This window comes from Sus scrofa, chromosome 8, assembly GCF_054392235.1.
Source record: "Sus scrofa isolate SSC_HxYL_T2T_F1_AM1 chromosome 8, Sscrofa_HxYL_maternal_Yorkshire_Landrace_v2.0, whole genome shotgun sequence".
Classification (NCBI taxonomy): Eukaryota; Metazoa; Chordata; class Mammalia; order Artiodactyla; family Suidae; genus Sus; species Sus scrofa.
Window position 1 is genome coordinate 66,809,803 of NC_139390.1, and position 12,269 is coordinate 66,822,071.

Here is a 12,269-nt window from a genome sequence, read left to right on the forward strand (position 1 = left end):
CTTTTTTTCCCTCAGAAGAAACAGTGGCCTCTATTACAGGACTTTTCTTTTCTCTTATTATTATGTTTTAATTACTCTTGGATTTTCATTGGCTTCTTAATGATAAGTATAGAATAGTTAATAGCATCTGAGTGAAAACAATATTTATAAACATTTCCAAGTAAGGTGTATAAACCATCACATATAAACATTTATATTTGTTATAAGTCTATGGAATACATAGACCTAAATCACATCTATGTACATAGTATATCCAAAATTATTTTAACACATTTGCAAAGGTAAATGTCAAAGGAAAGCACAGCTACTCATTAAAAGGCCAATTTTTTCAGTAAATGAAATCAAAATGATTCTGAACAAATGTCAAAATTAATGTGGAAGACTATGTTCTCGGAAGAATGCAGCAAAATAATTAAGTGGTAGTGGGTATTTCTTGTTAGAGTTGCAGCCCACTTGGTGAAAAATAGGAATGAAAGACAAAAATATTAACATTAATATATTTATTTTTTTGACTTCTTCCCTTCCAACAGTTTTTCTTTGTCCCGGACTGCTCAAGGGAGTCTACCAGAGTGAACATTTGTTCGAGTCCGACCACCAGTCTGGGGCTTGGTGCAAAGACCCCCTGCAGGCTTCTGACAAGATTTATTACATGCCCTGGACACCCTACAGAACTGACACCCTGACTGAGTACTCATCCAAGGACGACTTCATTGCCGGAAGGCCAACCACAACCTACAAGCTGCCCCACAGGGTGGACGGCACCGGGTTTGTCGTGTACGACGGAGCCCTGTTCTTCAATAAAGAGCGTACCAGGAACATAGTGAAGTTCGATTTGCGGACTAGGATAAAGAGCGGAGAGGCCATCATAGCCAATGCCAATTACCACGATACCTCGCCTTACCGCTGGGGAGGCAAGTCTGACATAGACCTGGCAGTGGATGAGAATGGGCTGTGGGTAATCTATGCAACAGAACAGAACAATGGTAAAATCGTCATTAGCCAGTTGAACCCTTACACCCTACGGATTGAAGGGACGTGGGACACTGCATATGATAAAAGGTCGGCTTCTAATGCATTTATGATATGTGGGATTCTGTATGTGGTCAAGTCTGTATACGAGGATGATGACAACGAGGCCACCGGGAATAAGATTGACTACATTTACAACACCGACCAAAGTAAGGATGGTTTGGTGGATGTCCCCTTTCCCAATTCCTATCAGTACATAGCCGCTGTGGATTACAACCCCAGGGACAACCTTCTCTACGTCTGGAATAACTATCATGTCGTGAAGTATTCTCTGGATTTTGGACCTCTGGATAGTAGATCAGGTAAGCGTGACTTTTGCTGGTGCTCAAAGGGGAAATAGGTATGGTTTGCTCTCAGTAAGTTTATTGTATATTTTGATTATACATCCTTTTGTGGTCTTTCTTTTGGTCTGTGTATTTAAAATTATTCAGGGTATTTTCAGCTCAAAAACAGTTTCAACTGTAGAAAAAGTGTAGGCATAAGAAACTATTTCTCCTCTGCGCAGCTAATCTCCAACCTTCAGCCCTTCTGTGAAGGGCATTTTTATTATCAGTGAGTTAGCTCTTTGTGTAGTGAGGTACACAAAACCTTTGTGAAAATAGAATGCCATCCCATCTAATTAACTGTGACATGCCCTGGGAAGTACTCTCCACTTGGAAAATGTCAAAGGGTTGGCTTGATAGAACGCTTCAGGAACCCTACACCAATATATTCAAATCCCAAAGAACATCGTGTCTGACCACCCCAGCTGGGAATATTATCAGTTTGATGGTACACATGTCTGCGTTCATATAATTGATATATACAGAAAAAAATGTTCATAAATGATAAGGAGAAAAAAATAGATCTCAATTTTATAAGAAACGGCAATGCAGAAATTGGCTTTGAAAAAAATCGAGATAAGCTTTGATTCCCATTCTTCAGTAGTATCTTTTTCCCCTCCAGGACATACTGTTTGCTTTTAATATTGTTTAAAGACGGTCATACATTGCTTTGCCTTTTGCATTTTTATTTGTACAACTGAGCAGAATTATCTTAATTTAGAAATTAAGCTATTTTAACTAGCAATAATAGTGTTCTCCCTGATAAAGTATAATGGAAAACTAAGATACGGGTGTCTGGATTTTGATAGTAACATAGCAATTCAAAGTTCAATTTTTTTTTCTTCTCGTGCTTACCTGCTAATATTTCTTCCTTTCTGCCTTGCATTTACCATGCTTTTACTAGCGTGTCATTCTGCTTACTAACTTACTTCATTATATGTGTATCTTCTTTTACAACTAGATTCTAGTTGTCATATAATCAATAAACTTGCCATACCCATCTTTTTATTATTTTTCATCTAGCCACTATTTATGCCTTCTTAGACACTAATGTAGTATATGACATATAGAAAATAAAGGCTCAATAATTCTTTGTTGAATGAAGGAATGGATGAATGAATGAAAGCTTTTCCACTTCTCACTGGGATGGAATGTCAAATTAGGTGGCATTTTCTCTAACCCCTGGGAGGCTTCTGGCAGAGTGACAGACATTCTTTCCATAGCCAGCAATGCTGATGTTATGTCAAATTGCCTTTTGTGGAAGGAGAAGCCTAAATATGCAACAGCAGCAAAAGCAACTTCTCTTTATCAAGTCCTCAAAAATCTTCTAGATCTGACCAACTTCTGTACAGGTAGGGTTTCTCAGTCCAATATGCCCTTCAATTAAAAAACCTAAGCAAATCATCTGGAGTATTGTGTTCAGATCAATGATATTGTTAAACCAATATTCATATTTTGGCAGTGAAAACTCTCTTGATGAGTGGTTCTTAGCCTTTTTTGATGTTTAATTGGAATCAGAGTGATTTCTAATTGCCTCCAAAGAAAGAATACATCATAGCTTATCTTTTGATGTTAGTGAATAAGAAGCAGTAGCATTTTAATTTTGTTTATCAGAAATATCATGCCTTATTTTTATTTAGAATAATAGAAAGGTTAACATTAATTAGTACTCCAGGTTTTGAGTTGATGGACTCAAATTCTTAGCTTCATTTTTATAAATTATTCCTACGGGAAAAGATGATACCATAGCCTCATGAATTTTAGAGACTTGCCAAAAAATATTTCTAATGAACATTAATAAAAGTCTATGTGTGTATCCATATATATGATCGATCACTGAAACTTTGCACATAAGAAAAATTATACCACTCATTTTATTTTATTTGTTTCTTTGTTTATAGGAGTTAAATTATGAGCCATAGTGCTCATGTTGGTTAAAAGGATGTTATTAAAGGGGTAAACACTAATAAATGACAAAGTTCAGTTTTTGAAATAAATCCCTAACTTAAGCCAGAAGATTCAGTTTTCAGTCTTTTAAAATGACAGTGAAGATCTTCCCTGTTTTGCAAACAGTGAGATTCCAACTGTATTAAATTTGTAGATATAATCACAGAAAAGTATCAGTTTTCATGCATGAATGCTTAAATTAAAAAGCTGGTACTTTGGCGTGGACTGACTGCAATTTAGAGGTAGAAAGAATAAGTGAAGTAATTTTATGCATGATATGTGTGGCTATGAGAACTTCATTTAGCATTAATAGAAGCTGTTCAATTTATTCTGCACAGTTTCAGTTGAGTGTTTTTCTTTAGTATATATTGACATTTTTCAAGGAAATTGCCTTTAGTGAATTTTTATTATGGATCTTCTTAGGTATATATGTCTGGAAACCAAGTTACTATAAATATGTTAAGGTCAAAAGACTAATTCTGAGGGTTCCCACTGTGATGCAGCAGAATTGGCAGTGTCTCTGAAACACTGGGATGCTGGTTTGCTCCCCGGCTGCCACAGTGGTTGCAACTGGGGCTCAGATCTGATTCCTGGCCCGGGAACTCCATATGCCACAGGGCAGCCAAAACAGAAAAGACTCATTCTAAGTTTGTCTATACAACGATCCCGTGAAGAAAAAAAGCAAAATGCTATCTCGAAAGATTACTGTTAGAGTTTAATGAGATGATTTATGTAGTGGGCATAGCAAAATTAGCATAAAAGCTGCATACCAAAAGTTCCAGGACCATTATTATCCACATTATCTGAATGAGGTGCCTAAGGCACTACAATTCATACAATTTACTTAAAAATCACCCAGCTATCAAAATGCAGCCCAGCTTCAGAGCCACGCTCCTTTCTGTGACACTAGTAGTGGAAAGTATGCTTATTGAGGCTGTGTGTCTAGATTCATTCATTTGATAGAATTGATCTCAGTGTCTGCATGTGCCAGGCACTCTCCAGATACAAATCTCATTCGTAGTTCTCATGATTAGACAATTACCATAGGTCTGCACTGCAAAAAATTGCCTCTATTCTTCAACTGTGAAATCAAATATATGTATACACACACACACATAGTCAAGATTTGTTGACTAGTTTAAGAAATAAATGAAGTATATATATATATTTTTTAACGTCCCTATTTAGAATAATATGGACATGGGCATCCTAGCCCTGACCTCTGTGTCGTTAGGATTACACATGTAGTTCTCGAGTAAGGCATCTTTACTGTTTGCTGAGCACTCCTGTCCTCTAGACGTGTCACCTCCATGGTTTCCCACCCTGGCATACACAAGTGCCTCTTTACTCAGATCATGTGATGTTTGGTGACCTAAAAGACGTTTCGTGTATATGGAGAAGAGCCAAGACCCCTAAATACCTGTTGCATTTTATTCCAAAAGAAGTAATTAGAGAAATTAAAGTCAGTGGTTTTACAAGGGAAAGAAAGTGAGCCACTTTCTTTGATGAATTTTATTTCTAGGACATATTCTCAAATTTTTTTCAGTTGATGAATTACAGGAAGGTTTTCAAGTTAGAGAAAATGGAAAATGCATTATATTCAGAAATGAATAATAAGCATATTCCTTTGGAAAGGCATTTTGTCTGTAACAAAGTATTACGTTTTGGACACCAGGACAGGAAATGCTTGTAAGCACTATCGCCTGAGGATAAAGTAAATGCAAAAGTGCTTTTTCTTTTTTTTTTCTGAGTAGAGAACTATCAAATCTAGAATTTCTTCAACTATGCTTTTAACTGAGCCTTTTTCCTAACATAAAATATGTTGTCAGCTCTACATTCCATCACTGCCTTCAGTTGGCTATCTTTCGTAAGATATACATCAAAACCTCCAAACAATACTTGGCTATTTCACGAGTTGAGTGATTTTCATGTTGGTATCATAATTCTAAAATTTCACCTGATATACTGATGTGTCTGCTGTGAAGGAATCAAATAGTTGCTTTACTTGCCTTGCTCCAAACCATCTTGTACTGAGTTCATTATTCATTAGGAAGTAGATGGGAGGTGTTTTCTTAGACTCTTTGTTTGTGTCTAAACTGGCCACTGAGCAATCTAAACTTTCCTTGCCAAATATATTTTCCACTATTTCCTACTGAAGGAAGAAGAAATAGGCTCAGGTTGATAATAAAAATATACAGAGATGTCTAGTCCCCCAAATTTCCTAAAACTAGTATGTCTGACAGATCTAAACATGTCTTGGTTGAGACTTAGTGAAACACATCAAGCAGTAGATATGAACAGCAGACGATGAGAACATGGGAGCTACCATCTAGTGCCTGTTCTTCAGCTTCCCGGATGAAATCCACATTTTCTTGAAAGCTGTTTGAGATTATGTCAATGTAATCATCCTTGTATATGCTGAAGATAGTAGAATCTAAAAACCACGAAAAGCCTACACAGAACAGTTTAACAGTGCAGATAAGGTGAACTTTCTGTCCTTCTAATATGCTAATTAAGTGCATTTGTGTCTCCAGTAAAAGCGGTGGCTATGTAGTGATGAATAAGAACTTTAAACACACATGACACCTCGTTAAAATGTAATTTTCACATCATATATCTGAGCCCTTAACTTTGACAGCTGAGTAATGTGAGCGCTGGGCAGAGAATCTTGAACATTTTGAAACTGTCACGTGTTTAATAGGTAGCTGAATTTGCTTCCTGAACGGTTTAGTTAAATATGTTGCACCCTAGTCACAAAATAGAGCCTGAAAATAGTGGGATCTTAAATCAAACTTGTCCTCAGCCTGTGGGTTGGGATTGCTTCACAGTTCCACTTGATATGCCACATTGTCTCCAAAGTTTAATTTACATCTATCTTAGTAGCTGAGTGAACTTTACAAAAAGAAAAAATAGTCAGCTACTTGTTGCTAATTTCATCCAGGTCTTTATTTTTATGCATCAGCTGTTTGCCTGTCTGCCGAGGCACCCCCTCTATTTCTTTCAATGCTTCTTCATTGCCTGTAGTGACAGCTGCTTCCCAAAGGGCATTGCTGCTGATGATTTCTCAGGGAGCACAGCCAAAACCTGCAAAATTTGCAGTAGTGATTCCATTGCCACTTAGCATCAGCTGAATTCTCTTATACTTGTTTTTACATTTCTTGTATTTTTTTTTCTTCGTAACTAAAGGCTAAACCTTTTCAGAAGGGCACCTTCTGCTTTTCAGGCTCTGAATATCAAAATCACAGTCCTGCACAAAGCAAAGCTGGACCGGAGTTTTTACAGCTGAGCCCAATGTTAACTATTCATCCAACATATAGGTGACCTTCCTAATAAAGGGTATTAGCTGCAAGGGATAAAAAGGTTCACAAATGTTACTAATGTATCATTTCTTTTTCCTACAGAGTGATGTCCCTAATAAATGCATAATTGTTAGAACAGTAATCAGAATTATTTCTGCATGTAGCTCACAGTCATAAAAGATGACTTACTTGTGAATAGGCTTCCCACTCACACCAGCTGTCTTTTCTGTAGCCATTTCATCACTCATTAGCACGTCCACCAGAGGGCAGGCAGGTGGAACTGAAATAGTTTGGCTGCTCATTATTAGCACATCTTGTTAGGGTTGGCAGTAGTGATTAAAATGGGATTTCTGGTTTTCTAGGGTTTCTGCTTGAGAATACTCTGCTCCTACCTAGGTTAGAGAAGTGAGAATGGATGTTATTATACAGCCAAGCCTAATCTTTGCTTTATTTCACTTTTTAAAAAAGTTTTAGACAATGTTCAAATACCTTACAGTAGGGTTGCCAAGCAAAAATATGATTTTAAGCAGAAAGGTATTTCCCTCTTACTAATTACTTTTCTACCAGAAAACCAGATTCTCAGATAACAATGATTAATGACCAAAAATTTAAGATACTTAGATTAAGGTAAAATCTACCTTGCTGTATAATTTTATGGGATGAGAAATGTCAAATTTCCCTGAAAACAAATAGAGATTTGTTGTTGTTGTTTAATAAGAATAATTAATAAGAATTTTGCAGAGTTCCCATTCTGGCTCAGTGGGTTAAGAACCCAACACTGTCTCTCAAGGATGCAGGTTCAATCCCTGGCCTTGATCAGTGGGTTAAGGATCTGATGTTGCCACAAGCTGCTGCATAGGTCACAGATGCAGCTTGGAACCTGTATTGCTGTGGCAGAAGCAGGGAGCTAACCTGTGCTTAAATCAGAAGTCCAGTGATTAACTGATCAATTCTTTCTTCCTCTTTCCTTTCCTTCCTTTCATCACTTGGGAGATACATCTTTAGGTAGCTGAAGCCAAGCATTGTGCTATGCTCTGTCATTACAACTGCACATGGGGCTCATGGAGTTTACAGAATAATGAAAACAGGTGAAGAGAAATAGAAAGAGAAAGGGAGTTGCCGGAAAATAGTAGTATTGATTAGCTACTATTTATTGAGTGTTTTCTTGCCTTTCACATAGGTTATCAAATTTAATCCTAACAAAAATCATGCAAAGACAGCCTTATCCTCATTTCCAGCTAATAAAGATGTTTAAGATCAGAGAAGATGAATAACGCAAATGTCACATATCATATACATAGTGCAGAGCTGCAGTTAGAATCTTTGTCTGACTTTCTGCATTGTCATGTTGCCCCCATCAGTAATTGAAAAGAATGTAGGTGCCATTGCTAAGGAGCAAGGGGAAAGCAGGACAGCAATGCACAGGTATGAAGGTAAGGGAATTGGGTGAATGAAGTCTCAAACACAAGTCAGCAAGGCCACATCAACCTCCAGTAGAGTAAGGACAAGCAAACAGCAACTGCTGTTACAAAGCACCTCCCAGACACAGCCCTGCATCTGGCCATCTGGGCAGCGAGGTGAAGGGCCCTCTTTAGTATGTGCCTCACCCCAGTGCTTGGCAAACAGTATCCACTTTTGACAGCAGGTTGGGGGCGGGGGCCAGTGGACAGGCAGGTCTTCCTCCCCTTTGTCTCTGGTCTCCTTAGGCTGAAGACTCAGAGCAGCAGCTTCCACTGCTCTGCTGTGCATTTCCCACCCCCAGCCAAGACCTGCTCTAGCAAAATGGAGGTGCAGCAGGCTTGTCAGGAGGGTGATGCAAGGTGAGGAGATACAGGTGTTTCTGGACAGGGCTTTGGCTAACTGGAGGGATATTTCCAGAACACTTCTGTTAAAAAAAAAAAAAAAAAACCACATGCCTTAACTCTTAAAAAACATAAATGCTATGAAGAAAACTAAATGCTATGAAGTTTAGATATGGAACCAAAGACTCTGCCCAGAGAAACCTAGTATGTAAATGTAGACATGAACTTCAAAGAAGCCCAGGTTTGTCTGACTAAATCATGAAGCTGTATCACTTTATATTTACAATGGAAAAGATGATAATGCACACAAACCTACAACAGAGTATGGTATAACAGTGCATGGATTTGTGTGGTGTGTGTGTTCTTAGAAATGTTTGTAGAAACATTTAATTATTGGAGAATTAGAAGACTTTGAAACTTTTGCAGAAATTCTGAGCAATTTAAAAGATTTTAGAAATTTGAGGACTGGCTCTTTATTAGATTTCATTCTACTTATATTATTTCCATTATCTTATTCTAGAAGTTTTGCTAACAACACTTTTGGAGTTACTATCTATAAGCAAGATTGGGGAACTAGTGAAAAAGAGAAGAAATAAAGAAAAAGTTATCTAGGCAAGAAATGAGGGAAATAAATATTTTTTCCTAAAAATAAATGGACAATAAGTAAATGAGTCCCCTTTCTTCAAAGAGAAGGTGATGAAAGAGCACGCATTAATTTTTTTTTTTTCCTGAGCATTCTCATTGTGGCTCAGCAGTAATGAACCCTAATGGGATCCATGAGGACACAGGTTTGATCTCTGGCCTTGCTCAGTGGGTTAAGGATTCTTCATTACCTTGAGTTGTGGTATAGGTCGAAGATGCAGCTTGGATCTGGTATTGGCATATGCCAGTGCTATAGTTCCCATTTGACTCCTAGCCTGGAAAATTCCATATGCCACAGGTTCAGCAAAATTTTCCAAGACTGATTTAACAAATCACTTCAAGTAGTTTAAGATAAAATTAAGGACAAAGTGTGGAATACTTATACTTTGTAGGTTAGAGTGGAAATAGTTGTGAACTGTTTTTGAGAGCAACTTGGCAATATCTAATAGATCCCACATCTGGGGGATTGGCATACTTTGTGTACTAGCAAACCCCCTTCTAGGTTTACTTGCTGGAGAAACGTTCTTGTGTGTGTGCAAAGAGAGCAAGGTTTATGTGTGGTTGCCCAAGTGACTAATCAGCAGCAGGAACAGAAGATATGAATGTGTCACCAGACGTCTGAAAAGCCCTGGTCAGTGTGGAAGGTGGAGGAAAGCATTATGCAATCAGTTATCCCTTAGAAAGAAACCAACTAAGGTACTGGTACCTATGAAACGTTAAGAAGCAAGAGATCTCATATTGGAATTTACCCTTTCTAGTAACACCATTCCATTTGGCCTCAAGATGGCTGTAAGAACTCGAAGAAACCAGGGTTTCAATTTCCCAAAGCACCAGCAACTTCTAACTCCTATAACTCTTTCTCAGAAACAGTTACATTGTTAGTAAAAGAAGCCCTGTTTTGTCAGAAAAGGAAATTTTTACTCTGAAATTTTAATGGAGTAGGACCTATAATAGTAGTTATTATGTGGTTCAGCAACTGTGCATATTACATGACTCTTGAGAATTTAATTGCGTAAAAACTATTTTTATATCACCTTCACTGAATGTTTTCCTGAGTATGAATAGATTGACCTGTCATATATTCTGGATTTCAATGACAGTTTTTAGTAGAGTGATACTTTGTAAGCTTTCAGGAACACTGCAAAGTACTTCATGGGATGATCAGGACTGCTGAGTTGGTTGATCATGTAACTTGAGTTAAGAATTTGCAGTAGATTTGTGGTTGCTGAGGGGAAGTGGGATGGCCTGGGAGTTTGGGGTTAGTAGATGCAGACTTTTGCATTTGGAGTGGATAAACAATGAGATCCTGCTGTATAGCACAGGGGACTATATCTAGCCACTTGTGATAGGACATGATGAAGGATCATATGAGAAAAAGAATGTAGGTATGTGTATAAATGGGTCACTTTGCTGTACCACAGAAATTGACAGAACATTGTAAATCAACTATAATTTAAAAATTTAACAAAAGAATTTGCAATGCCATGGCATAGGTTCAAGTGCATAGTTTTTGCAAGCATGGAAAAGCTAAAATTTTCTAAATTTAATAGTTAGCTAGAAGACATGTGAATGAAGGTGGAGGTTTTAGTTCTCTGAGTTATAACTGGAAAAGATAAGTCCATCAGAAGGATTTGTGCTGTAAAAGTATTAAATTTCAAGGCAGAGCATCACAGAAGAAATTTAAAAAATAATTTTCTAGCATAAATTGAATTGTATATTGGGATTAGATTCTAAAGTCATCTATTAAAGTAAAAATTAAATATAGTCAAACTTATTTTTGAAAACTCCTTTAGTAGTTTATATGAAGTGAGTTCCTAGAAATAGATCCCTATAAAGTACAGATAAGTATTATTATGCAACGTATATTTTAGATAATAAAAAAATACCTTTCCAAAGTGTAATTTTATAATATTTTAATTATATAACAGAACTGCTTAATTAATATAAATTGAATGTTATATCCGTGATACAATTCCTCTGTATTAAAAAAAGAGTCTATAGTTATTCCTGTGTAAATTCTTATCATGATGATTTTTCCCCAAACATATATTCTTTTTTTTTTTTTTTCTGTCTTTTTGCCATTTCTTGGGCTGCTCCAGCGGCATATGGAGGTTCCCAGGCTAGGGCTCGAATTGGAGCTGTAGCCGCCGGCCTACACCAGAGCCACAGCAACGCAAGATCCGAGCCGCGTCTGCAACCTACACCAGAGCTAATGGCAACGCCGGATCATTAACCCACTGAGCAAGGGCAGGGAATGAACCCGCAACCTCATGGTTCCTAGTCGGATTCGTTAACCACTGCGCCACGATGGGAGCTCCCCATATATTCTTCTTAAATACATTGATTTGTACTTCCTCATTAAACTTACATACAATTGATAGATTATTTATTAAGTGCCTCAACAGTACAACTAAAAAAATTACGTGATGTAAGAATTTTTAATAATATGAGAAATATTCCTTATATTTTGCTATTTTTTTTTAAAGCGGGTTTAAAGGATTTGGAAGTTAGGACATTTTTCTATTTTTGTTTTTGTTTGAAAATTTTATAAAAATATTTTTAAAATGATTTATGTAGAGTATGCCTATTTATTATACTCAGTACATTATTTTTGGCCATGTCCATGGCATATGGAAGTGCCCCAGCCAGAGATCAAACCCAAGCCAGAGCAGCAACATGAGCCATAGTAGTGACAATGCCAATTCCTTAACCACTAGGACACTAAGGAGCTCCCTCAGTACATTTTTTTAACAATCATAGGACCCAAAATTTTAATGGTAGTTTATTTCTTTTTTTTTTTTCTTGTCTTTTTGTCTTTTCTAGGACCGCACCCACGTCATATGGAGGTTCCCAGGCTAGGGGTCGAATCGGAGCTGTAGCCGCCAGCCTACAGAGCCACAGCAACGCGGGATCCGAGCGGCCCACACCACAGCTAATGGCAACGCCGGATCATTAACCCACTGAGCAAGGGCAGGGATCGAACCCGAAACCTCATGGTTCCTAGTCGGATTTGTTAACCACTGCACCACGACGGGAACTCCCAGAAAGGAGAGTTAACTATTCTAATTAGAGATGAAACTTAAATATTTTACATTTAGCTTTGACGGTAAAACAGATTAATTTGCCTGTTTGAAACATTCAATATTATTTCTTGTCCTTTACACAACTATGCCCTTTTTTATGGTCATACTTATATTTCCTGAGAAGGAATAGGTAAGTATGTTTAT

General features: G+C 37.4%; 1 protein-coding gene across 50 annotated transcripts in view; it reads left to right on the plus strand.

Annotated features, from left to right (window-relative positions):
- The window catches only part of ADGRL3 (adhesion G protein-coupled receptor L3), an 812,688-nt gene that overhangs the window by 525,664 nt on the left and 274,755 nt on the right, over positions 1 to 12,269 (plus strand). For all 50 annotated transcript variants that reach the window (XM_084972370.1, XM_084972365.1, XM_084972348.1 and 47 more), the window contains one exon: positions 531 to 1,331. In XM_084972370.1, the coding sequence (XP_084828496.1) occupies positions 531 to 1,331 (801 nt within the window). The remainder of the gene's footprint in view (positions 1 to 530; positions 1,332 to 12,269) is intronic.